The sequence below is a fragment of the Fusarium oxysporum genome, chromosome 5, assembly GCF_000149955.1.
Source record: "Fusarium oxysporum f. sp. lycopersici 4287 chromosome 5, whole genome shotgun sequence".
Lineage (NCBI taxonomy): Eukaryota > Fungi > Ascomycota > Sordariomycetes > Hypocreales > Nectriaceae > Fusarium > Fusarium oxysporum.
Genome location: NC_030990.1, coordinates 2,686,810 through 2,709,089, shown reverse-complemented (window position 1 = coordinate 2,709,089; position 22,280 = coordinate 2,686,810). Strand labels below are relative to the sequence as shown.

Genomic DNA, 22,280 nt, shown 5'->3' with positions numbered 1-22,280 from the left:
TTAACAAAACTAATCATTGATATTCGTCTAGAGAAGCGGACATTTCAAGGTGTGCAGTCAATTCTCATAATCAAACCTCTCGACTCATCTGTCGGTACCATCATGAGGTCCCGGCACATCGTCTCTGGGAGGCGAGTTGCTTGGCTTCACCTGGGCCTGGGTCAACTGTACCGTCTAGGAGTGGATGGGACCCTGATGGGCGGTAGAACAAGGGGTGTCCCTGGCGGTTCCACTCCGTCAGGGGGTCCCCTGTTTCGAGATGGACTGGCGGGACTCGTTGGAGATTTGGCAACGGCCCGGATAGGTAGCCGTGTGGCCAGCCAGTCTCGTTGATAAGGTCCCCGGAGACTTAGGCTGTAATAATCCCTGTCCTCCGGCCTTTGGGACGCTCCCCGGATTTCAGCCCGGCCAAATACAGTCTCGAACGAATCAATATGCTGGTTGTTCAGCCCGGACCCTTCCTACTGGCATGATTCTGGAAGATCACCTCTCAGGACTCAGATTGTTCACATACAGACAGTGTCTGACTTAGCTTGGTGCTAGCCAGTCCCAAAGAGTGTCGTCGTCCCGTGTTAATTGACCGGAGTCAAATCTATAGTTCAGCTTGATGAAAATCATGAGTTAATGCTAGTGGCTACGTATGAACGACCAGTCCAGGCCATCTCATGGTTCTCGTCTTTGCTAAAAGGTGGTGTCGTCGTGGCAAACCTCTTGGGCTGGCAGATGTTCGGTGTGAGATGATGCCTGAATTATCAGAGGGTAGTAAGAGCATGTCAGATACTGATCAACAACGTTTGTCTTACGTCCCCAGGCACAGGACACCCGGCAATCCAACGCGTTCATGCACCCAGCATGAGAATTAGTGGGGTTACCTTGTCCCACCCGCGGCTCTTCATACCAAACTCGCAGACTGGCCTTCGATTGGAGAAATGGCTGGCTAGACTCGCGATGCAGAATCGGACGTGCCTGGCTGGTGATAGTTGCACATGGACGATTCGATTTGACTGTTCCGTCTATAAAAGTCGATATGAATGGGTGGCCCACTCAACCGCGAGTCATCTCAAGAGCGTGATACCACAGAGATAAAATGAGGAACCGTCTGTGTGGAGGACTGGAGAAAGTTCAAAATCAGCTGGTGGCCGGGGCACCCCCTGGCTGGATGGTAACCGGAACCAACGCTAATAATACTTACCTTGTCCAAGACGACTGGCCATTCCGCCGACCATGTCCTTGGGACTTCTCGAAGGTTTCACATCGCACCCCAGCATCGCGCAGGATCATACCTCGACGCTCGAGAAGATGAACTGGTAGTCGGATTGAGTTCCTATCAATCCATGTTGACGATCTACTACGGTATGGAGCGGGAGGTCAAGAGCCTCGGTCCATACGAGTCGAGCAAGTTCCTTTGTGGTTTGTTTGATGCAAGACATTTTGCATTGCTGTTGATGGAGCACTTTGAGCTTCACCATCAAGCACAACATCCGCCTAATAGGAATAGATCCTTCCGGGGCACGTGTGATACGAGCGAGATACAGAGGCCGAAACGAAACTGCGATTCTGCCTCAACCGTATCCAGCAAGCCTTTGGTCTATGGTACAGTCTACAATGCTAGTACGGCCTGTCAATGTGAGTAGTCTGGTGGCCTTCCCGTCAACCTTATCAACCAACACCGCACGGTCTTGGGCATGCCCTCGATGAAAGCTGCCAACCTACCAACCCACGTGGAACAGGCTTGAGATGCTGTCGGGGTCAATGGCGGACCTTGGGCTCCGTGCGTGACTTGAATCTTCTGCAATGAATTGAATGTGATTGGGATGCATGCTTCATGAGACCCTCGGTATGGATCGAGAGGTTGGATTGCCTACCTACTAAGTCAACCAGCCTCACTCTGTTGGACTATTATTTGATGTTGCACCTGCAGAGGGTCCGCAATTTCGCAGCGTTATGGTTGATAAACCAAACGAACGCGGAGCTCGACTACCTATGCATTAGTGTGCAGCAATCACTGAATACCTCGATACCTCGCACAAGAGGCAATGGTTTAGCTTGCGATGCAATGTACTGTATTGCAATGATCAGCAACAATAAAGAAGAAGTAAATTTTTCAAGGATGTGAAAAGACGGGACGGATCCCTGTGGCATCTCTTTTCATGTGACAACTACCGACAATTGGAAAGAAAAAAGAAAATCTCAACGCCTGGTGGTTTCACGCTCAAGGATTGATACTTTGCTACCACCATAGCCTAGCCCACAAGCATGAGAAAAAGCAAAGCAAAGAGAAACGGCTCGTCACCTCATTGCAAGCCTTTCCTGTTTGCCTCTGTCTCTATCTGTACATACCTCCCTCTTCTCACTTCTCACACCGCATGGAAGGGCAGTGTCTGTCTCAGGTATGGGTGTACCTGGAGTGGGTGGAAGATTGATTGCCTTGCCTCTGAGTCTGAGCCCGTCCGTCCGTCCCACCCCTGGCGAGCAAGCATATGAATCTAGGATTCTCTCTTTCTTAATATGCGTCTATGCGTTGACGGCTCGCCTCCGTCAGAGTCAGACCTAGTAGTCAATAGGTGCCTGTGCGTAATGGGTCTTTACGAACGTTTTTATGCCTTTGCCTGGTTCTCTGAGACGAAGCGGAGGCTCAATACGACGGTGCAATTCAAATCGAATCTGGCGAAACCCGAATATTTCAAAATAGCATGATGACTTGGGGATATTCATGGACGAACTATACCAGTCTCGGGATAAGATGGCAAGTTCTTTGATTATCGTTTGTCACTGATGGATATATCCATCCATTGATGCGCACGGCAGCTCCGGGCCAACCCGCATGAGATGAACGGACGAGGTGCGGTCCGCAAGAGTCCGATTGATGAGTCTGAGAGCAACGGCTCAATGCCCAGACTAAGTTTAATGATGCCGATAGATGAGATGGTGTGTCATTTCGGCATAACAGTCTATCATTATTACCTATCTGTAATGATTGCGAGCGAGCGAGCTCCAGTGCAGATACAGATACAGAGTACCAATTCATTAACTTTGAACCCCCACTCAGCAGGTTGGTTGGAAGGATTCAGTTATGGCTTCACCATGTTTGCCTACCGAGAACTGATCGGCTAATTATTTGCTTTGTCTTGTCCTGTCCTGTCCTGTCCTGTCCTGTCCTGTCCTGTCCTGGTTCGTCGTCTCTTTTGCCTCAACTTTTTGCTTTTTACGCTCTCATTTCTGTGGCCTCTTTTCCCCCATCTAACCATTTTTAGTATTCTTTTCTTTTTTTTCTCTCTATGTCATGTTTTCCTATGTCATCATATGATGTGATACATTACATATGACTTATGCGAGGGCCATTTGCCATTCTCATGGTTGTGTACCTTAGACCTATCATGTCACGACCAACGAGTCTTGCCTAGATGAAGCGGTCACGGATCACGGACTGTGTCTAATGCATGTCGCATGCCCGGAAAATGTCAGGTTTGGCCTCAACAGTGTGGGCTGAGGGACAAGTAACGCAACATGACACGAGGCCGAGACAAAGGTTTAGATTTGCTCAGCTGAAGATGAAACGATCGAGCCAATGACGAGGGGACAAAAAAGCGTTAGAGATATCCGAGTGGATGTCTGAAACATGTCGAATAAGTAAGTGTTTGACGTCAAATACTGGAGTTCAGTGGCACAGATGTATCAATGATACGGATTTGGGTTTTCAATATCAACTTTTGCATGCCTCCACAGTTTACACAACATGTCGAGCTTTGTCAACTAGCCGATGAGCAAACTGACTTGGATCTACCAAGCCAAGCAGCTTCGTCTCCATACATGATTAGTTCCATAACCTGCAGACAAAGCAACCACGGGGAGTTGGCTTCGGAGTGCTCTGTGGGGTTAGGGCATGCAGGATTCGAGAAGTGGTGAGGACGATATGCGAGGGTGGGGAATCGACTGTCTCTCACTAAGGGATAAGCAGTAGGGGAGAGGAATATCCCCGAATGGCCTCATGTGGCGGCGAGGCACGGAAAGAGAAGCAAGGGATCACGGTGAATCGATCGGGATCCGACGAGTGCAAGGAGTGGGGAGGGTTCTGTACCGTCGGGAATGTTTATGCCCACCAGACGCGACGTACGTAGAATGGCGGTCACTTTGTGATATATGCGAGGGATAACATAAAAGGTCTTTTGAAAAAAAGGTTTCACGGCGTATTTGGGGATGCTGATTGGGTGCTGTCTTTGTTGACAGGTCGTGAATCAGATTTTGGACCTGCATCTGCTTGGTCAGCTCGACTGCGAGGGCAGCGTTTGTGCAGTGAAATGTTGTCATGATGCTCCATAACATACGCATAATGGAGTTGGCATATAGATACCTATCATGAACACGAACGGAATGGAATTGATCATCTATCTGTCGTCAGATGGGATGGCTCTAGTGTAGGGTGAGTGTGGCTCTGCCCTTGTTTTTCTTTTCTCTGCGTCTTTTCTGGCTCACTTGCATTCTCTTTGCTTATTTGTCTCGCCCATGAGCTTAGACTCGGCCCAGTTAGCACCTGTAGGTAAGTAGTTTTTGAATGGAAGCAAAGTTTATGTTGATGCGGGGGTCGTACTGATTTGGTTTTTTCCTCGTCAACTTTCTTCTTTTACGTCTTCCCCCACTTGCTGGGTGGTCAAAATGTCGGTGACTCGATTGCCTGCCGTCGGTGTAGGTGATGGATGCACTCCTATGTATGTCATCCCAATCGCGATGACTTCCCAGATGGATGGTGTAGGGTACTTCACATCGACGGACGAGCGATTCGTACCATTCCAGCAAATTCTGAGGCAGAGAGATGGAAGATGGTATGGAGGCTTATATGCGAGTGATGACGGTGCCAGAGATGATGCAAGGGCTGATCTGCGACATGGCTTACACGTGTTGGTCTTGGATCTGGTCTGGATAGAGTGGTTGTGGCTGTACGCTTTATGCGAGGGCGCGCATTTTTAGAGTGTTTCGTGAGACAAGAGATCTAGCCCTAACATGCCAGTAGATTGACGATTGATTCTGATTGAGTGATGACGATTTAGACTTCAGTAAGGGATGTTTCGTTGCATGCCGTTGCGAGGATCGAGATCAGTGCGAGACCAGTCTAGATGACCGTCGATGGTGTTGCGCAGCTTGTATTTCAAGATTTGCGTAGTTGATATGTGCGGGAGATATTGTCCTACTTATCTGAAACAAACACCTTTTCGTCTTCTTGACGTTGTACAAGTTGAGGTCGAGTCGGGCACTGAGAATGCGACATTGACATCACGACCTTGAATTAGCGGAGTGTTGTATATTGAAATGGGTCATGGCGAGATTTTTGGTGTGAACTTGACGTTTCACCAAATAACTTCTGTTGATTGTTTGGTGTCGAGAACTCGGTGAGTACAAAAAGTTACATGTTATTAGTCTTACAGGCCTAGAAATAGTGAGGACCCTAACACATATACCATGCCGACGCTATACAAGCCTGTTGAAGATTGACGACGTCAAATACTCGAAGTCAGCAACGTTTAACCCGTAATACTAATACCATCCAGACTCTTATCATGTCAAGTGGTGATATGAGCTCATGTCCAGGCACCACCACGGTACAGGGTAATCAAAGTTTCAACAACGGTGCCAGGATCCCGTAGCGCCACACGGGCCGGGCCAGCCCAGCCACCCGATTTCCCAGCCACCCGGCAACGCGGAATTGGGTACAGCACTAATATCCCAATATCTAATCTATCTACAAGAAACGCTCCCAACCTCCCAATTGATCATCCTCGGGCGCCAAAACAACCAAGGACGGGGCCAATTGCTATTACGCGGCAGCCCAAGAAGAAACCGGAAAACGGTGAGCGTTGAATTTCCATTGCCAAGCGTGTGACGTGACGTGTCTTGCTCGTAATATTTCACTTTTTAGTCTTGAACGGGAACCTGCCTGCATCTTCACCACTTCTTCCTCCCCTTACACCAACAATCACCATAAGCCTCGAGTCTATTTCCTTGTGCTACTACACATTATCGAGTACTGATACAACGATACCCGAGACAAGTTGAAGAACAGAGTAATACTCACATTGACGACGTTGGCTTTTAGAAGCCACTTGCTCACCGTACATATCATACCATACCATACCATACCATACCTACCCATCACAGCACATACAGCCCAACATGAGATGGATATCCAGAGTCTCGGCCGCAGCCGCACTGCTGCTTGCTACTGCAGTCTCAGCCCAGACATGGAGCAAATGCAATCCTCTCCAGAACAGTACGCACACTTTATCAACCAGTCAACCCATCATCCCACTAACCAGACACTTATAGGCAACTGTCCCAGCGACGATGCCCTCGGCATGAGCATCGACATCGACTTCTCCAAAGGCGAGGTAAACTCCTTCGCAGCCTCCGGATCGCCTAAATACGACAGCGAGGGCGTCTCCTTCACCGTCGCCCGCGCCAATGACGCGCCGCAGCTTGCATCCCTCTTCTACATCATGTTCGGCCGTGTCGAGATTACGATGAAGGCTGCTCCCGGAGCCGGTATCGTATCGTCGCTCGTTCTCCAGTCCGACGTGCTCGACGAGATCGACATTGAATGGCTCGGCTCCGATAATGACGAGATCCAGTCAAACTACTTCGGAAAGGGCCAGACGACCTCGTACAACCGCGGCGAGTTTCACGACGTGACGAATACGCAGGGCGAGTGGATTACATATACCATCGACTGGACCAAGGACCGTATCGTCTGGATGGCTGGCGGCACTGTCGTTCGAACCCTCAACGCTGGCGACGCCGAGGATAATCAATACCCTCAAACTCCGATGCAAGTCAAGTTCGGCGCCTGGGCTGGTGGTGACCCCAATACAAACTCCGCAGGCACCGTCAAATGGGCCCGTGGACCAACAGACTACTCCAAAGGCCCCTTCACCATGAAAGTCAAGAGTGTCGTTGTCACGGACTACTCAACTGGTGACGAGTACAAATACAAGGACACATCTGGCTCCTGGCAGTCAATCGAATCTGTCGGCGGTGAGATCAACGGAAACGAAAACGGCGATGCCATGACCGTCACTGCTACCGCCCAAGGAACCGTCGCTACAGCAGATGGAAACGTTCCTGTCGGAGGTATCGCCGAGGACGGAAGTCCCGCTACAGCTACACAGACGGGATGGCCCTGGACCGGCTCCCGACCTTCTGGCGGAGCTATCCCTGAAGGCTGGAGGCTCAACGCCAAGGGAAAAATCATTCCCGCCGAGAACAGCGCCTTCGTTCTTCAGCCTTTACATAACGTTATTGCTGTTATACCCTTCTTGGCCGGCATTATGGCATTTGCTGGTCGTTTCTTCTAGAGAAGAAACACTTTGACTTCACTTCACGGTATATGACCTATATATTACGATTCGACAGCATATATTGTCTTGGGTTTTGGCCCATGTACATTGTCCGGCATATGGATGACCTCTAGACAACACCGCGAGTATGTATGGATGTGATTCCTTATTGACATGGCAAGGTTGATTGGCGTTTCTGGAACTGGGGCACTTAGTTGCAATTGGTTGGTATTTGGGTTTGACATATTGCTCTTAGCGACGGCGCAATGCATTTGGGTGTAAAGAATAGACGCATGGCAAACATTAGATAGACAGGCGGTGTATAATGAAAGAATCAACATATATATTCAACGAGGACCAATGTACACTCCAAGATGGAACACACATTCTTCTCGGCATACAAATGTTGAAAAAAAATAGCACTGGTAAATATAGTTATCAGAATCGTGCCCGTCTCGTCCATGCTTGAGCGTTAGCAGAGCCATGGATGGAGTCAACCCCTTTCCAGAGGCCACCAAAACTCCAGCAACATGCGAAGTGCTTGTTCTATAGGTATGATTTCTATGATACTAAAATCTCTGCCGCCAATAATCCCCTTAAATGCTCCGAGCAACCCATCTCGGCGCCTGCGAGTTCGTTGTCTGCGTTCTGCGTTCTCCGTTCTACGGCCGTTCACCCTGCACCCAAAAAGCACATCGCGAGCTCGCGCTTCGCTCGGTGTGCTTTCTCCTCTTGTCTCCTTGATCTTGCCCTTGCTCATGTCGAAAGCAACATCCGAGTATTCTTACAAAACTTCCAAGAAAAAAAAAAGCAAGCAAATTAATATAAAAGCAACAGAACCAAAAGCCTCCCGCACTTTTCTTTTTATACGCCAATACCCTCACGGAGAACTTAGAAGGTCCAGTCATCCTCATCCTCAACAGACTTGATGGCCCATCGGAACTTGTCACGAAGAGTCTTGGAAAAGAACTTTTCGATAGGAACGTCGAACTTCTTGGAGAAGACCACTGTGAGGCGAGGATCAATGTAGTTCTATGAATAACAAGTCAGTCAAAGATCTTCAACGGGTTTTCAGTGGTACTCACGATCTTGGAGGTGCCGAGGGCTACCTCCTTGTTGCCATCACGATCCTGGGCCTGAAGCTCCAGTGTCTTGATGCGCTCATCAAACTTGTCCACAGCCTTTAGAAGCTTGTCGACAGTAACGCCTCTGCCTTCAGCCTCGACCTTCTTGGTCTTGTTCTCTTTTTTGAACTTGGCCTCCATCTCCTTGACAGCCTGAAGACGTTCTTTGAGCTCCTTCTCGGGGAGAGGCTTTTCTTTGTCCGCCTTGCGCTTTTCGTTGTCCTTCTCGAATTTCTTGGTGATCTTTGTACGCTGCTCCTCAAGTAAGAATTGCTGGTGCTCCTTGACCCACTCGTCATCTAAGTCCTCATCCCTCTCGAACCAGGCGGCACCCTTCTTCTTCTTGTAACCAGATTCAATATCGAGAATCATCATCTTTGTTCGCCATTGCTGGTAGCGGAGGCCTTTAATCTAGAAAAGAATCAGTATCTGGAGTGGTCGACTTAGGCACAAGTCAGACTTACCCTGTCACCAAGCTTGGCCATTTGCTGCTCGTGCCCAGCACCAACGGTTCGCTTATGGTTGCACAGAACGGCAACCTCGCGGTTGCAGTCATTGTACAACTTTACCTTTTCAGCAACTGTGCCGCGAGAGCGAGGATCCGAAGCGAGCTTCCTGAGCAGTTCTGACATTGTCCAGGAAGCGTTGTAAGTACGGAAAACCTTGGCGGTCAGACCCTTCATGTAGCCGGTCAAATGCCTATTCAACTGAGAGGTCTATAATTCCGTCAGCAACTAACTTCTTATACAACGGACAGGGGAAAAAAAGAAAAGAAAAGAAACTGACGTTGAGGCGGTCGAAGAGATCATCTCCCGTAGTCTTGGGCGCCTTCTTGAAAAGCTTGAGGTTCTTAAAGACCTGAGGCTCAACAATGGCAGTCTCTCTATATGGAATACTGTCCTTTCCGAGGAAATCGAATGTAACCTTGTTAGGAGGCTCAAGTGTGATATGCTCGTACTTGAGAGAGCAACAACCCACAGTGTCGGCCTCGTTTTCTGTGTCTTTCTCGTTACCAGCTCGAAGTGCCATTTTGTCGATCAGATACATGGCGGTGGCTCGTTGACGATCTGCCATCACTTCACTCTTAAGCTCCTTGGTGTAGTCCTTGCGAATCTTGTCAATGTGCTTTTTGAGTTCCCGGGCCTTCTCAAACTTCTTGAAGTCACTCTGACCTTTGATATCGCTATCAGCTCCAAGCATCACATACTTGTAGTTTTGGTTGATATTCTCCTGCCACATGGCTAACCAGGTTGCCTTTTGGTCGTGCTGCACAGCTTTCCACTTGTGTCCCTTGGGAGGCTCTGGGACCTTGGCACCCTTGCCGATGTTGATGGTGATTTGTTCGGGTTGGACACGCTGCTTGACTTTACCGGTTTTGGGATGTTCACCACGTCCACGGAACAAGCTGGGAGGTTCGACTCTGAAGTTGCCAACCTTCTGCTTTCTACCATCCCATAAACAGTGAGTGAAGGGGGCTTCGAGGGCATCCTTCTTCGCCTTTGCAGCCTCCCTCTCTTCCTTGGTCATGTTTTTGGACTTGTTCTGTTCGACCTTCTCGCTCCAATATGCGTAAATTTTGTCGAAGTTGCACTTTTCAAGCGATTTGACAGCGACCTTCTTTCCCTGCGCATCTGTAACACCGTACTTGTCGCAGTATTCTTTAAAATCTTCAAAGAAGTTTTTGCGGAAAACAGGGTTCTCTAGGTGATGGGAGGATGCAGGAGTCATCATGGCAACCCAAAAGGTGGCAACCTCCTCAACCTCGGGAGCAAGAGTAACTGGTTGTCCATCGTAGAGCATCTTGACGTCCTTGGGCAAAGGCTCGTAATCAGGTGGGAAAAGAACGCCATTGTGCTCAAGAGTTGTCCACTTGATATCGTCGTTTTCCTTCTTTGGTGCGTTCCACCAAGCATACTCCTCTTCGTCCTCACTCTCGCTGGCCTTCTTGGATTCTGCCTTGACGGCCTTCTTGGCAGATGAGGTGGGTTTAGCCTTGGCCTTCTTGGAGATAGGCGCATCCGAATCTGACTCCTCTTTCTTGACACCATTCGACTTCCGCTTCGCAGCAGTACCGTTAGATCGACGCTTACTCGCTGAGGATTTTGCAAGTGGAACATCGTCGTCGGACTCATCCTTGACAGCTTTCTTTGTCGCAGGCTTCTTGGTTCTTTCTTTGGCTCGGATCACCTTGGCTTGCTTCTCAGCTTCCTTCTCCATGTCACGCTTCTTTTGCGCGAGCTTCACACTAAGGGGCTCGTCATCGTCGCCAGAGGACTCGGGCAAAGCAGTCTCGTCGTAGGAAGGGGGAAGTTTCTTTCCTCGGGCCCTTGCGATGGGTTCATCGTCGGAGTCGGATTCGGGAACTCTGCTGGCTTGCTTCTTTTGCCGCTTGGCCTGCGATAGCATCGTCAGCATACCTGACCCCACAGGAAGGGTTTTCCTGTGTCATGAATACGAACCAGAGGGGCAGCATCATCACTAGACTCATCGTCCTTGTAGTTGACCTTGCTGATAGAGGTACGCGATTTACGTTTGCTAGCTCCGTTGGTAGCCGGTTCATCGATGTCCATTGCGTCTTCAAGAGGACCATTGCGAACCGACAGACCAGCCATCTTAGCAGCCTGCTTGGGCACTGGCTGATCCAGAGCATCATCTTCGGCACGAGAAATCTTAGACGAGGAGACTGTAGGGATTCCATGTGTTAGAACAGGGACCAGCAAAAGCATGCGCGTGGTAGGTGTTGTAGCTAAACTTTGTTTTGAAAACGCCAACGTGATGAGGACGCATGAGCGCGCGAACAAAACCCAGCAAAGCAGCATGATAATTGACAAAAAAAACACAACTCACGTCTATGGCCGTTGGCCCTCGCAAGAGGGCGATCGTCGTCAGAGCTGTAACTCATGGTTGTGAAGTTCAAGGCAAGTTTCCGTTCCGTGGCTGGTCGCCTACCAAAGTACAATGAGGTCAAGGACTGGGATTGAAGATGCGAAAGCGTGACAGAACGAAGAACAGGCCTCTGCAAACGGAGGAAAAACGTAATATCGAAGGAAAAAGCGCGAGGAAATGATCCCCTCAACGCCTTGTGTAGGAGAAGAGGGTGCGTTTGACGATATTCACGAAAGCTGGAGAGGAGGGAATCAGCAACAATGGGATTGGGGAGAATAAGTCGAGAGGCAGCGTTGCTGCTTTCTTTAAGGCCAAGACCAAGACAGGCCCGGACCCGGCGACGGAAAGGCGAGGCGAGAAAGGACTGGACCTACGAGGCACCTGAGTGAAAAGACAGGCAGAGTGAGTGTGGGCACTGCAGCGCTGGCTCTCAGTGGTTCAGCCAAGTGTTGCGCAGCAGTTGCAGCGACTCAGTAATGGGGCTAAAGCAGAATTCTGTTATGTGATTGGATAGGGGAGAGTTAACACAGAGGATGAAAACTGGGGGGCCTAAAGAGCTTTGTTTGCCTTAGTCATGCATGCAGTAAGAAAAAAGGAAGCGGGGCGATTGCGGCTTAAGTGGAGCTTTGAAGGCTGCATCACGTGACTGCACCAAATCATTACTGGAGCTCACTGTGTCTGGACAAGCACAACGCCTAGAAGTTCCGGTCGGCTACCTAATTTACCCGGGAAAATAGCGAGAGCAAACCTGAATGCTTTAGTCCGCAGCGACCAATACACCTCATATTCCGACCTTACACGACCCCATCTCTATCAATTGATCCGTATATCGCGATCAATTGGGCCACCGTTGGCAGAGGCTCCTTCTCTACGTCCTATCCCTCAGTCACGATGTTGTCACGAGCCGCCAGACCAGCTCTTCGAGCTGCCGCCGCAGCTAATGCTCGGTAAGTTTCTCTCCTCCCTCAGTTCCGTCTCCCCTTGAGTATCCAGTGGCTCTCTCTCGGCTGTCGGGAAGTCCAAGAATTTGTTTGCCGGTTGAGCACTTCAACCCTTCGACCATCGGCCACATCATCACAAGTACATACGCCCGCCCAATATCGACCGAGTTGCAATAAAATTATGAGAGGCAATTGAATGCTCTGAGGGGAATATCTCAACACCATCATCACCAATAATCGTCCGAAAAAAACAAAAGAGAAGGAAAATGCTGATGACGTCCTTTTTCGCGCTTCCAGGGCCGCTGCCGTCCCCAGCTCCGCTGCCACCTATGCGACTCTCCGTGAGATCGAGGACCGTCTCAAGTCCATCCGAAACATCGAGAAGATCACAAACACCATGAAGATTGTCGCCTCCACCAAGCTCACCCGAGCCCAGCGCGCCATGAACGACTCTCGCAAGTACGGTCAGACCTCTAATGAGGTCTACGAGTCCGCTGAGACCAAGGCCCTCGAGACTGAGGACAAGAAGACCCTCATCATCGTCTGCTCTTCCGACAAGGGTCTCTGCGGTGGTATTCACTCTGGTCTGTCCCGATATGTCCGCCGACTTCACGCCGAGCAGCCTGGCTTCGACCTCGTCCTCATTGGTGAGAAGGCCAAGGCTCAGCTCTCACGAACCAACGCCTCGGCTATTCAGCTGAGCTTCGCTGGTATTGGCAAGGATGTTCCCACCTTTGCCGACGCCCAGGCCATCGCCGACCAGGTTATTCAGCTTCCTACTGAGTACACCGACATCAAGATTCTGTACAACAGCTTCGTTAACGCTCAGACCTACGAGGCTTCCTTGATTGAGGCATTTTCCGAGGAGGCTATCCAGCAGTCCCGTGAGTTTCCCTGGATGTGAAAGTTATCGCCAATATGTCTAACTCTCAATCATAGCCAACTTCTCTGCCTTCGAGGTTGACGAGGAGGTTCTTGGCAACCTCCGCGAGTACAGTCTTGCCAACTCCCTCTACTGGGCTCTTGCTGAGGGCCACGCCTGCGAGCAGTCTGCCCGACGAAACGCTATGGACGTAAGTATCACTAGGTTGTGACTTTCATGGCTGGTACTGACAATTCCCGCAGAACGCCTCTAAGAACGCTGGTGAGATGATCAACAAGTACCAGATTCTCTTCAACCGTACTCGACAGGCCGTCATTACCGGAGAACTGGTTGAGATTATCACTGGTGCTACTGCCTCTGCGGACATGTAAGGAGTGGGAGAACAAGATGGGGTGTAATGCTTCCCTTTGTAACAAATGTCATCGGGCTACCATCCATGTATGGTTTCCCCCATTGTATCAAAGCCTTCAATAAATTCCTTAGTAGCCCATGCAGTCAATGTACGGCAGTCCAAAAAAACAAAAACAAACAGAACAAACACTGCCTCTCGATGGCTGTTAGCGGAAGTAAGGATTTCGATGGTAAAAAACTTAGATAAATTTAAGTATAAGTTATAAGTCAACCACCCTCATCTGAAAACGCCGAACACCGATACCATTATATTTTGAGAACGATCAACAACCAAAACGAAGCAATCTCTTAAGTGTAGTCACAGAAACCAGAAACGCCATCAACACCCAATCGAGAGGGTATGGAATGCGTCGAAACAAATCTCAGAACCCAATGTCACTGTCCTCCGCATAACTTATGTGTCTCGTCCTGCGATGTTTGCTGGAACTCTCGTGAGGAACCTCTGCTATCTTGGCGGTACCAAAGGGATTCTCTTTCTCGTAAGCTGTTCGCAGCGCAGCGGCCTCCTGATCCCATCGTTCGGTGGCCCGGGTCCATGCCTGAACAGCTTCAGCGTACCCGCGCTTTTGCTCCGTTGCCTGGTCTTCATATGGCTTGCGTTCCTCAGACGAAGCGTCCTTCCACATCTTACTAGTCATGATCCGGACTTCGTTGGGGACAGCACGCCCACCTTTGCCTGGTTTCCGATTCTCCTCACACTTCTTCCTCGCAACGTCGAATAGATCTTTGCTATAAAGTATATACGCATTACCCGCAACTTTAGCCGGACGAGAGGGTCGGTCCCCGAGTTTCGATTGTATATAGGTCTGAATCTCGTTTTCATAGGCCTGGAGTCGTGCTGGTTGCTGATCTTGGGCAGGCTCCTTACGCTTGCGCAGCAGCACAGAATCTCGAGGCAGGATCAACGGTGTCGGGACCTCAATGGGGCCGATCAAGGTCTCCAACACTTCAGAAGCTGCCCTTAGACCGGACAGATACGCCCCATGAACCGTGGCTGGGTGCGTACCAATGGTATGTTCACCAGCAAAGAAGAGGTTTCCGACAGGTCTGGCCATGACATCGTAGTCTTCCGGCTGCATCCCAGGAGCAGCAGAAGAATAACTACCTCGGGCGAATCGATCTGAACCCCAGCGGGTGACCATAGCCTCTACAGGATAGGGAACATCCTGGCCAAAGACGCTGCGTAGTACTTCCGTTGCTTCAGCCACAAGGCTGTCGTTACTTGAATGTTCTGTCTCAAAACCAGCCTCACCTGCCATCAAAGCAATGAGACATGGAAGACCTGTTGTGTTGGATACGTTGAACCATTGAAAGAAGCGACCACGATTCGCGGCATAGTCTTTTTGTGAGGTACTAAGCCGGTTTGAAGACTCCCTCAAGACGCCGAAGATATGTCTGTCATGGTCCCAGAAAATCTTATCGTACACTAGAACAACCTTGTTCAGAATGCCGAATCCAAGTCGCTCAACGACATCAGTCTTCCATGATGGAAGAGGTGGGTTGAAGACGATATTGTTCTGTTTTAAAACACCGAGCGGAATAGTGCAAACCACGGCATCAGCATCCACTACTGAGCCGTCTTCGCATTCAATCGCAGCTGACGCCATGCCCTCTCCAGTATGGTAGGATATGCTCTTGACCGGGAATTTAGTCTTGAGGTCAAGTGAGCTCGGGCAGTGAACCAAGCCACGAGCCACACTTTGGTAACCGCCCACGACCATTGTATGGCTTCCCTCCCATTCATTGCCTGCATCAATGTCCCACAATGGGAGGCTCAGGTTGTGCAAGCTTGTAGCGTTACTGTACTCCAAATTGGCAATGTGCCAGTTGATCAGTCGGTGATCCTGGGCATTCAGCCCAATGATTTGTTTGTACTGGGAAATGGCGTTATCAAGAACAGATCCCAAGGTTGCCCCCTCTTCATTCACTGCCGATGTTAAATCGATGTTCTCTCCGTCGGCTGAGTCTCGTATTGTCCAGCCCATCAATTTTGCTTTGTCGGAGGCTTTAGTAGTCGCGGGAGTGCCAGGCTCCATATGAACCCGACCCGTGAGCTTGTCTGACGATATTGGTATCAGGTTGACCTTTGCTGGGATGTTCTGTTGTGCCACTGGTGGTGCATCTTGCTGTGCAGCAGCAGCCTCTTCTTCCTGAAACATTGTCTTGCTACCGTCTCCAGGACTATCACGCCCCTCTTCGATGAGGTCTCGTCTACCTTCAATAAGCTTTGCAAGTTGATTCTTATGCTTGTATTCACTGACTCGGTCTAAACAGTCATTGTAAAGTTTTTCAACGAGCTGATCGCGCACAGGGTCAACTGCTCTTCCACTGTTGTCGTAGATTGTAGTATCGGCTGTCAGTGCATGATAAGGAAGTCCCAATTGTCCACGAAGCAGGATGTTGATAGGGTTTCCCCGGTCGAACCCAGTGATGATCATGCCGCCCATTTCCGCAGTGTGTCGCTTGCCTTCAAAAGCTGGTGATTTTTCTTTTGGTTTGGTCTGGAACTCGCGAGAGTATACTCTTCCTCCAACGCGAGCTCGTCCTTCCAGCACAACCACTCGAGGCGCAGGCTCGCCTCGTTCATGGAAGCGATCAGCAAATTGCCTGAACAACCCCTCAAGCTGTCTAGCGCAGCCCAGTCCGGAGATACCAGCACCTATGACAGCGATTGTCTTTTGTCTCTTGACAACCGGCGCAACAGTATCGTCTGTCTCAGCTTCGGAGAGTCGCACACATCCGTAGTTGATATAGCCTCGACGAACAAGCCAATCATAGCAAACACTCGCTGCATCGAACCAGCGAGCGTTGGCACACCCAACCGCTTCCAGCCGGGTCACACCGATCCAAGGGTGTTGGAACCATAACCGTATGATACCATTTCTAATATTGAGATATGTTGTAACTTGCGTATAAGATATGTGATGACGGAGGAGGTGATATTCCTCCGGATGTAAAGCGTATGGGTTGAGCCGGCTTGACTCGGCGGCCAAAACACATTCTGACGCATATTGGTATGCTGACATATCAGTTGGTACCGAAGCCTTCGGTCTGATGTTGAAGTTATAGCGTTCGGCATCATGAGAAGGCGATTGTTGATGGGACTGTGGCTGCTCGTCGATTGAAAGGTCTTGGTCTTGGTCTTCTTCTTGTGCACCATCAGTATCGACTGGCGTAGGGGTAGTAACCTTGCTCGACACCGTCGAAGGTATCGATGAGAGGTCTGATAGTTCTGTGAGATTCGAGGGAAGAGAGCCTATGGCGTCCTCTATAGTAGATACCCGAAATGGCGTTGGGTCATCGTCGTTTTGAGGAGGCTCCTCCCTGCGCACAGTTAGAAACTGTTGGGTTTGAAAGGCTCTGTCGAGTCATTGAGCACGTAAAGTTGAGGCATTAGACCACTCACTCGGCATAACTTTTGATGCTTGACAATTCATCGTCAGACTCAACGTGACTAGCGTTGTCGATATCCATATCCTCAGTCCACACGACAATCTCTGGCGCAATTTCAGAGGCTATTTCTGTCGAAGTTTGTCGCGACTGAGGCACCGAAACTACATCAGGAGTGATTGGAGGTGATATACGACCTGGGGGATTCGACATAACAATAGTGTCGGACGGAGTCAGCGAATCAATGGCGTCCTTATCGTCTAAGTCCCTCTTCCTAATGCCAATCCCCTTACGGAAGCTCTGCCCAAAGTCTGACCCCATAGCGGCGTTGGTTTCGAAGGTTTTCCTCGGGTATTTGGTCTGTCTGAAATTGCGGCCGCTACTGTCTGGCGGAAGGAAGAGTATTGTTAAGAGCCGAATGAAATGAGGAAAGTTGCATTATGCGGAAGAACTGAAGAAAACTCGGGACCCTACTGAATAGTCAGCTTGTTTGTATATGAAATTTAGAGGACATGTATAAAATGACCAACCTTTCAAACTCGTTCGATGTCGAGGATTAATGAGTATGGTACTAAGGTAGGTAGGCAGTGAGAAGATTTGAGTGGATAGACTCGTTACAGCAACATGCTTTTTCTCGATATCGACTCTTTGGACAATTTCTAGTCCATGGTTGGTTCAGCGTGAGTTATTTCAGAAGACAACTCAGTTGTTAAAGACTGTCTCCTTTGCCTTAGAGGAACTTGCCATCCATCATCAGCCATTCAGCCCCTCAGAATAAGGAAAGCAACCTTTAAGTTCAATCACGTGCGGCGCTACGGTCAAATCAGACGCCTCCAACAGGTGGGTCTATAGTCCATTCAGACGACATTCAAGTTCTTAACTTGTATTAATGAGCTTCATTTTTAAGGTATTCACCATCATGTTGTTAGGGTCTGAAACAATCTATCAAAGAATTAGCTCTGTGCTTGCACGCCGTAACTTATTTATGTACTCCGTATCTTGCTCAAATCATCCATACGCCACCGAAATGCGCCAAACCAGGTAACCAGTACTTGACAATATTCTAGGTATCATACATATGCTGACATTGGATATCAGGTCGTTGAAACGGGCACACTCTCCTTCGCAAACGATTCTTTTTCGATCGCGGATTCCATCATTTTGTTTCCGTTGATGATTGACGTTGTGCAAATTACAATATTTCTCCGTCCTGTCGGGGCAATGTCAGATTCCGTTTCAGAGCAACCCTGGCGGCTGTGAGAGTGCTTACCTTCTTCCTGCTTTGCAATAAACCTTAAAGCAGCAATCTCGGTGAAAGTGATGCCGCCGACGAACACAACAAAGACAGTCTGCTTGTTGCCACTTCCAGAGAGCAATGCCCGCGCTTTGACAGCCTTATCCTCACCCTTCTGGTGCTCATAAAACGTCTGCCCACGAACGTGTTTGACAGCTTCATCGAACCCTTGCCATCCTTGCGTGCCGACGCCTGGGGGCGCTCCCGCTGCGTTGGCGCTGTTTCCCTTAGTCACCGAAAGCAGATATTGCTTCTGCAGAATGCATTGAACGAGGCGAATCGAAAGAGGAGCATAGCCACTGTACACATAGGATATATCGTTTGGATCGTCCTCTTGAACCTCATCAACGATGAGCCGAAGCTGCTTGCGAAGATACGTATAATTCGTCTTGCTTCCCGTTGGGCCGGCGTTGTTGCCTGGGATGGGGATCATTCCAGCCAGAGGTGACGACTTGGACAGAAAGAGTTGTAGTTTCTCTAGGTTGCTAAGCGTGAGGAGATGCTGGTAGCCGTAGCCTTCCAGAATGAGTCGCCTGAATTGATCAAATTCCTTAGGTCTTATGCCCCCAGATATGCACGAGTAGATACACAGTAATCTTAGAGTTTGCGCAATAGGAGCGTCTCGCGCTATTAATTCTTCGATGCCATCGAACTGGCTTGACGGATCAGCCCCAGCAGCGAGATTTTGCTGAACCTCCAAAAGACCCTTGAACTGGTCTGTCCGGGTATGTTTAATGATCTCCTCCGCGAGGCCTGTGTGTATTCTCGCACTCTGCTGTTCTTGTTGGTATCCTGGCAATTGACTGACAAAGTCTTTGAGTTCCGCAATAGTCTTTGTTTTGTGTTTACTTTCGTAATCGCTTTGCACCTTCTGCAGCCGCCTCGCAACTTTGTTGAGGAGGCTTCCAACGATCGCAAAGTTGGCGTCACGTAATTGTTCATAAAGCTTGTCGCTCGAGTCCAACTGGATCGTTCGTTTCCGGCTTTGTGAAGTTGCAGCCGAGGCCTGTGCCGGTGCACCGACAACTGTTGTGTCGACTTTGGTCTGATTGTTGTGGATCTCGAAGACTTCATCAATGAGTCCCTCGTATGTCAGTTGAGTGAGCAAGGGTGTAACAAAGTCAACTTCGCGATCGATGATAATTACGCTCTCATTGGTTGTGCTAGGCGTCAACCCAATCTTGTTGGCTTCTGACGTATCTTCACCAGCAAGAAGCTCCTGGCGCATGCGAGAAAGCAAGTCAGCAACGCGCTTTGCGTTATCACCCTTCCCTATCACTCGCGGGAATAGGCCATGGTTTCTTTGAATCTCCATAAGGGCTTTGGCCATAAGGAAGTTGGGTGTAACGTCTTTGGATAGGTACAGGTTGCGGAATGAGTCGTCGAGCTCGAGTGACAGAACATCCTTCTCCAGAGGGAAGAATGATAGCGGCAATTCCGCAATGTTGACATCGCCTAATACACCGGCCTCTTCTAGAAGCTTGTCGGAGACGAGGGTTCTGCGAGGGACCCAGAATATGTGAAAGTCGTGCCCGGTTTGGCTTTCGCGCTGAATACGCTTAATTTGAGCTAGGAGGGGGTCAGAGTGCAATTTCGATATCGCAAAATGGCAACTGACCAGCTATAGCTTCAGCATGGCGGCCGCATTCGCCACGAGAAATAAAGACAACATTGCGCTGGCTGGTATCGGCATTGTCATTCTCTAGAATGAAGAACTTATCTACTCCATATTCTTGAAGGACGGCAACTTTGACTATAGTCCCGATTGGGCCGACGAGACTTTGGTCTAGAACGACATTCTTCTTCCCGCGAACCTACATAGAAGTACGGTGTGAGTTGAGTTCGCCGGATGCATGAATCAGATAGCTATCAGCTTGAGTGAAGCTGGCGGGGCAAGGCGGTGGGAACGTACGCCTTCGAGGAGATACAACAGATCCTTTCTCGCCTTGTTGCGAATCTGCTCGACGTTGAATTCTATCCGGGGAGCCATGAAATCGGCTGAACGCGTTTGCGCGGGTTTAGCGTGAGAAACTCAAGAGGGAGTGAGGTGAGTGAGCTCAGTTGCTGAGATAGCTTCGGGTCAAGTGGATGGATCAGGGTGCGGAATGATGGAGCTCTATAAGGTTGCGGATGACGGCAGTGAAGTGGGGGGCTCTGGAGCTGCTGCATCAGCCACTGCAGCGACGCTTCATTGGTGGGGCCGACGTATAATTGAAGTCAGGCCTAAATTGGTTCGGGTTAATCTTACTGATTTAAAAAGTATCAAGAGTTCAAGGTGATGGATAATTACAAGATGTACAGTATACTGTAGTACATAAGCAGATATATGTGACAGTAAGCGGCCGTCTTTTTCTCTGTCGCGGGATATATGTATATGAAGACGCTCATTAACCTCTCACTTCAGTTGATGGAGTCATTAGCAACTAGTATGAAAGATGCATGGCTTGGCAGAGAAACAAATGTCTAGCAGATTCTCATCATCATCATAAGCAACTAGAAATATCATACACCTGGCCATTGTGTTCTGCGGAGACCATCTTCCGCCCTCTTCATGATATTCATCATTGAGCCATGTTGACTGTGTACTAGATATGCTTATGCCCAGCCTCAGCCTGAGGCATGCAAATGCGCAGTCTCAACAACTGTGTTCCGTCGGTAAATGCAAATGCTATATCCCATACGCTGATCTCCTGCCACGACCAGATGGTGTGTCCTGAACGCCAAATGAATGCTATTAATATTCCGAGTCCTCATGCATTCGTCTGCACATGACGAGACCGCATCGTCCCGTTCACACGGTGTTATCGTGGTAGAGGAACTCGATGTCTCGGGGCCGTTGCTTATTGCCTCGCACGAAGTCCTCATCGCCAGGAGGTCGCTCATTTTTGTCATTGCTCGTCAACATGCTTTGGATGCTCATGCATACGCTCGAAACGCTCTGGACGGGACTCCAACCCTGTTGACCTAAAAGATCGAGACAGATGATGCCGTTGGAGTATATGTGAGGATGCATAGGAATGGGCCGATCGGCTTGCTTGTCAAAGGTGACCTCGGGGGGCTCTATACCGTATTGTTAGTATATGAACCATATACGAGCATTGCAGGAATATGGCGAATTCATTCACGGACCTATGGGATACATCTTGGGGAAGTGGAACTTGAGGCGGTAGATTTGGTCCTTGTAAAGCGGGTTGTCGTCGAGAACCTGGATATCAACAAACCAGTCGCCAGCAACACTGTCGTTGCGTTCTATCAATGTGATACCAGGGGGCATTCCATCCTTATGAATCTGCGGGGCACAAGAGCGTCAGTCGAGTCCACGATGCGCTGATGAAGGGATGTGAAGAACCAACCTTGCCCAGCTCCTTAACCAAACGCCTATCCCGCGTGGCTCCAGCCATCGTCGATGAAGTTGAATTGTTCCCTTGGTGTTTAGATTAATTAACGTGAGAAGTAAAAGAAGCGTGGCGGAGGATCAGATGTAGGTGAAAGGTTTCGAACAAGTGTTAGGCGTGGTTTGGTGGAACAGTCAAACACTGGGCAAGGAGGGGCCGTTTGCGATGCTGCGCCCACAATCGAGAACCCCCCATCATCCATGGTAGTGGAAAGAAGGGCCCAGTCAATGGGTCTGAGGACAGCCGGACTCGGGAATGCCTACCTGGGTATGATTGGTTCAAAACATACTGAAACATTTCCTTTACTGCAAGGCATTGCAGAGTCTGTTGTTTGCAGACTTCTATAATAGAACCCAAGGTGTTTGTCAGCATTGGAATGTTGGCCTTTCCCATCACTGTGGGCTATCTAATACATCATATTCTTTTCTGATGTAGCGCCCAGGGTCAACCATGTCCCAGTCTTGGAGATCGACAACAAGTGTCAAGACATGGACCAGAGTTAACTGAGCTAGGCCCATAAACTGATTCGTGTTGTGCTATTGGGTGAACTTATACGGCTATGCTTGATTTTCTTCGATCGACTTGTTCCATTAGTATCTGAATGAGACTATGAAGCTATTAGAGTGCGGAT

General features: G+C 49.4%; 7 protein-coding genes across 25 annotated transcripts; 3 read left to right on the top strand and 4 right to left on the bottom strand.

Annotated features, from left to right (window-relative positions):
• Positions 1 to 1,029: 1,029 nt before the first annotated feature.
• Positions 1,030 to 5,031, top strand: FOXG_18216 (uncharacterized protein). Its single transcript, XM_018398270.1, has 2 exons — positions 1,030 to 4,420; positions 4,514 to 5,031. Exon 2 carries the CDS (start codon positions 4,654 to 4,656, stop codon positions 4,963 to 4,965), a length of 312 nt encoding a protein of 103 aa, XP_018235123.1. The 5' UTR covers positions 1,030 to 4,420; positions 4,514 to 4,653; the 3' UTR covers positions 4,966 to 5,031.
• A 699-nt stretch (positions 5,032 to 5,730) lies between these two features.
• Positions 5,731 to 8,398, top strand: FOXG_01953 (licheninase). 4 transcript variants are annotated; one of them, XM_018379107.1, is made up of 3 exons: positions 5,732 to 5,842; positions 6,045 to 6,262; positions 6,319 to 8,398. In XM_018379107.1, exons 2-3 carry the CDS (start codon positions 6,166 to 6,168, stop codon positions 7,341 to 7,343), a joined length of 1,122 nt encoding a protein of 373 aa, XP_018235120.1. In that variant the 5' UTR covers positions 5,732 to 5,842; positions 6,045 to 6,165; the 3' UTR covers positions 7,344 to 8,398. The 4 variants fall into 4 exon arrangements, with proteins under 4 accessions (XP_018235119.1, XP_018235120.1, XP_018235122.1 ...); XM_018379108.1 differs by having other exon boundaries at positions 5,760 to 5,842; positions 6,089 to 6,262; positions 6,319 to 7,753; XM_018379106.1 differs by having other exon boundaries at positions 5,731 to 6,262.
• On the bottom strand, positions 6,609 to 11,721 carry FOXG_01952 (DNA topoisomerase I). Of its 9 annotated transcripts, XM_018379097.1 has the most exons (6): positions 11,297 to 11,721; positions 10,909 to 11,132; positions 9,236 to 10,843; positions 8,914 to 9,165; positions 8,411 to 8,860; positions 6,609 to 8,357 (listed from the first exon to the last, which is right to left on the bottom strand). In XM_018379097.1, exons 1-6 carry the CDS (start codon positions 11,349 to 11,351, stop codon positions 8,217 to 8,219), a joined length of 2,730 nt encoding a protein of 909 aa, XP_018235110.1. In that variant the 5' UTR covers positions 11,352 to 11,721; the 3' UTR covers positions 6,609 to 8,216. The 9 variants fall into 9 exon arrangements, with proteins under 9 accessions (XP_018235110.1, XP_018235117.1, XP_018235114.1 ...); XM_018379104.1 differs by having other exon boundaries at positions 8,914 to 10,843; XM_018379101.1 differs by having other exon boundaries at positions 8,411 to 9,165; positions 11,297 to 11,674.
• Positions 11,722 to 12,027: 306 nt separating this feature from the next.
• Positions 12,028 to 16,972, top strand: FOXG_01951 (F-type H+-transporting ATPase subunit gamma). 3 transcript variants are annotated; one of them, XM_018379094.1, is made up of 4 exons: positions 12,028 to 12,282; positions 12,574 to 13,160; positions 13,216 to 13,349; positions 13,402 to 16,972. In XM_018379094.1, exons 1-4 carry the CDS (start codon positions 12,227 to 12,229, stop codon positions 13,528 to 13,530), a joined length of 906 nt encoding a protein of 301 aa, XP_018235107.1. In that variant the 5' UTR covers positions 12,028 to 12,226; the 3' UTR covers positions 13,531 to 16,972. The 3 variants fall into 3 exon arrangements, with proteins under 3 accessions (XP_018235107.1, XP_018235108.1, XP_018235109.1); XM_018379096.1 differs by having other exon boundaries at positions 12,033 to 12,282; positions 12,329 to 13,160; positions 13,402 to 13,816; XM_018379095.1 differs by having other exon boundaries at positions 12,028 to 13,160.
• FOXG_18215 (lysine-specific histone demethylase 1) lies at positions 13,758 to 17,771 on the bottom strand. Its single transcript, XM_018398269.1, has 4 exons — positions 17,749 to 17,771; positions 17,491 to 17,699; positions 16,977 to 17,430; positions 13,758 to 16,894 (listed from the first exon to the last, which is right to left on the bottom strand). The coding sequence occupies exons 3-4, from the start codon at positions 17,279 to 17,281 to the stop codon at positions 13,933 to 13,935; spliced, it is 3,267 nt and encodes a 1,088-aa protein (XP_018235106.1). The 5' UTR covers positions 17,282 to 17,430; positions 17,491 to 17,699; positions 17,749 to 17,771; the 3' UTR covers positions 13,758 to 13,932.
• Positions 17,772 to 17,834: 63 nt separating this feature from the next.
• On the bottom strand, positions 17,835 to 20,344 carry FOXG_01948 (lysine-specific histone demethylase 1). 6 transcript variants are annotated; one of them, XM_018379089.1, is made up of 4 exons: positions 20,167 to 20,344; positions 19,873 to 20,068; positions 18,231 to 19,823; positions 17,835 to 18,170 (listed from the first exon to the last, which is right to left on the bottom strand). In XM_018379089.1, the coding sequence occupies exons 1-4, from the start codon at positions 20,242 to 20,244 to the stop codon at positions 18,055 to 18,057; spliced, it is 1,983 nt and encodes a 660-aa protein (XP_018235101.1). In that variant the 5' UTR covers positions 20,245 to 20,344; the 3' UTR covers positions 17,835 to 18,054. The 6 variants fall into 6 exon arrangements, with proteins under 6 accessions (XP_018235101.1, XP_018235104.1, XP_018235105.1 ...); XM_018379092.1 differs by having other exon boundaries at positions 19,873 to 20,344; XM_018379093.1 differs by having other exon boundaries at positions 18,231 to 20,068.
• A 145-nt stretch (positions 20,345 to 20,489) lies between these two features.
• FOXG_01947 (ubiquitin-conjugating enzyme E2 W) lies at positions 20,490 to 21,962 on the bottom strand. Its single transcript, XM_018379087.1, has 3 exons — positions 21,608 to 21,962; positions 21,384 to 21,543; positions 20,490 to 21,314 (listed from the first exon to the last, which is right to left on the bottom strand). The coding sequence occupies exons 1-3, from the start codon at positions 21,653 to 21,655 to the stop codon at positions 21,046 to 21,048; spliced, it is 477 nt and encodes a 158-aa protein (XP_018235099.1). The 5' UTR covers positions 21,656 to 21,962; the 3' UTR covers positions 20,490 to 21,045.
• Positions 21,963 to 22,280: the final 318 nt, after the last annotated feature.

What these genes read in the sequence shown, in the direction of transcription:
- FOXG_01952 (XM_018379097.1), bottom strand. Translation starts at nt 11,351, where the DNA reads ATGAGTTACAGCTCTGACGACGATCGCCCTCTTGCGAGGGCCAACGGC. An exon ending in GAGGGCCAACGGCCATAGAC is followed by an intron (nt 11,133 to 11,296) that starts GTGAGTTGTGTT and finishes GAATCCCTACAG; the next exon opens with TCTCCTCGTCTAAGATTTCT. An exon ending in CCCTCGGCACCTCCAAGATC is followed by an intron (nt 8,358 to 8,410) that starts GTGAGTACCACT and finishes TGTTATTCATAG; the next exon opens with AACTACATTGATCCTCGCCT.
- FOXG_01951 (XM_018379094.1), top strand. Translation starts at nt 12,227, where the DNA reads ATGTTGTCACGAGCCGCCAGACCAGCTCTTCGAGCTGCCGCCGCAGCT. An exon ending in GCCGCCGCAGCTAATGCTCG is followed by an intron (nt 12,283 to 12,573) that starts GTAAGTTTCTCT and finishes TCGCGCTTCCAG; the next exon opens with GGCCGCTGCCGTCCCCAGCT. An exon ending in GGAGGCTATCCAGCAGTCCC is followed by an intron (nt 13,161 to 13,215) that starts GTGAGTTTCCCT and finishes TCTCAATCATAG; the next exon opens with CCAACTTCTCTGCCTTCGAG.
- FOXG_01953 (XM_018379106.1), top strand. Translation starts at nt 6,166, where the DNA reads ATGAGATGGATATCCAGAGTCTCGGCCGCAGCCGCACTGCTGCTTGCT. An exon ending in ATGCAATCCTCTCCAGAACA is followed by an intron (nt 6,263 to 6,318) that starts GTACGCACACTT and finishes AGACACTTATAG; the next exon opens with GCAACTGTCCCAGCGACGAT.
- FOXG_18216 (XM_018398270.1), top strand. Translation starts at nt 4,654, where the DNA reads ATGTCGGTGACTCGATTGCCTGCCGTCGGTGTAGGTGATGGATGCACT.
- FOXG_18215 (XM_018398269.1), bottom strand. Translation starts at nt 17,281, where the DNA reads ATGGGGTCAGACTTTGGGCAGAGCTTCCGTAAGGGGATTGGCATTAGG. An exon ending in AGCATCAAAAGTTATGCCGA is followed by an intron (nt 16,895 to 16,976) that starts GTGAGTGGTCTA and finishes AACTGTGCGCAG; the next exon opens with GGAGGAGCCTCCTCAAAACG.
- FOXG_01947 (XM_018379087.1), bottom strand. Translation starts at nt 21,655, where the DNA reads ATGGCTGGAGCCACGCGGGATAGGCGTTTGGTTAAGGAGCTGGGCAAG. An exon ending in TGGTTAAGGAGCTGGGCAAG is followed by an intron (nt 21,544 to 21,607) that starts GTTGGTTCTTCA and finishes TGTGCCCCGCAG; the next exon opens with ATTCATAAGGATGGAATGCC. An exon ending in CCCCAAGATGTATCCCATAG is followed by an intron (nt 21,315 to 21,383) that starts GTCCGTGAATGA and finishes AATACGGTATAG; the next exon opens with AGCCCCCCGAGGTCACCTTT.
- FOXG_01948 (XM_018379088.1), bottom strand. Translation starts at nt 20,244, where the DNA reads ATGGCTCCCCGGATAGAATTCAACGTCGAGCAGATTCGCAACAAGGCG. An exon ending in TGTTGTATCTCCTCGAAGGC is followed by an intron (nt 20,069 to 20,166) that starts GTACGTTCCCAC and finishes ACTTCTATGTAG; the next exon opens with GTTCGCGGGAAGAAGAATGT. An exon ending in CCATGCTGAAGCTATAGCTG is followed by an intron (nt 19,824 to 19,872) that starts GTCAGTTGCCAT and finishes ACCCCCTCCTAG; the next exon opens with CTCAAATTAAGCGTATTCAG.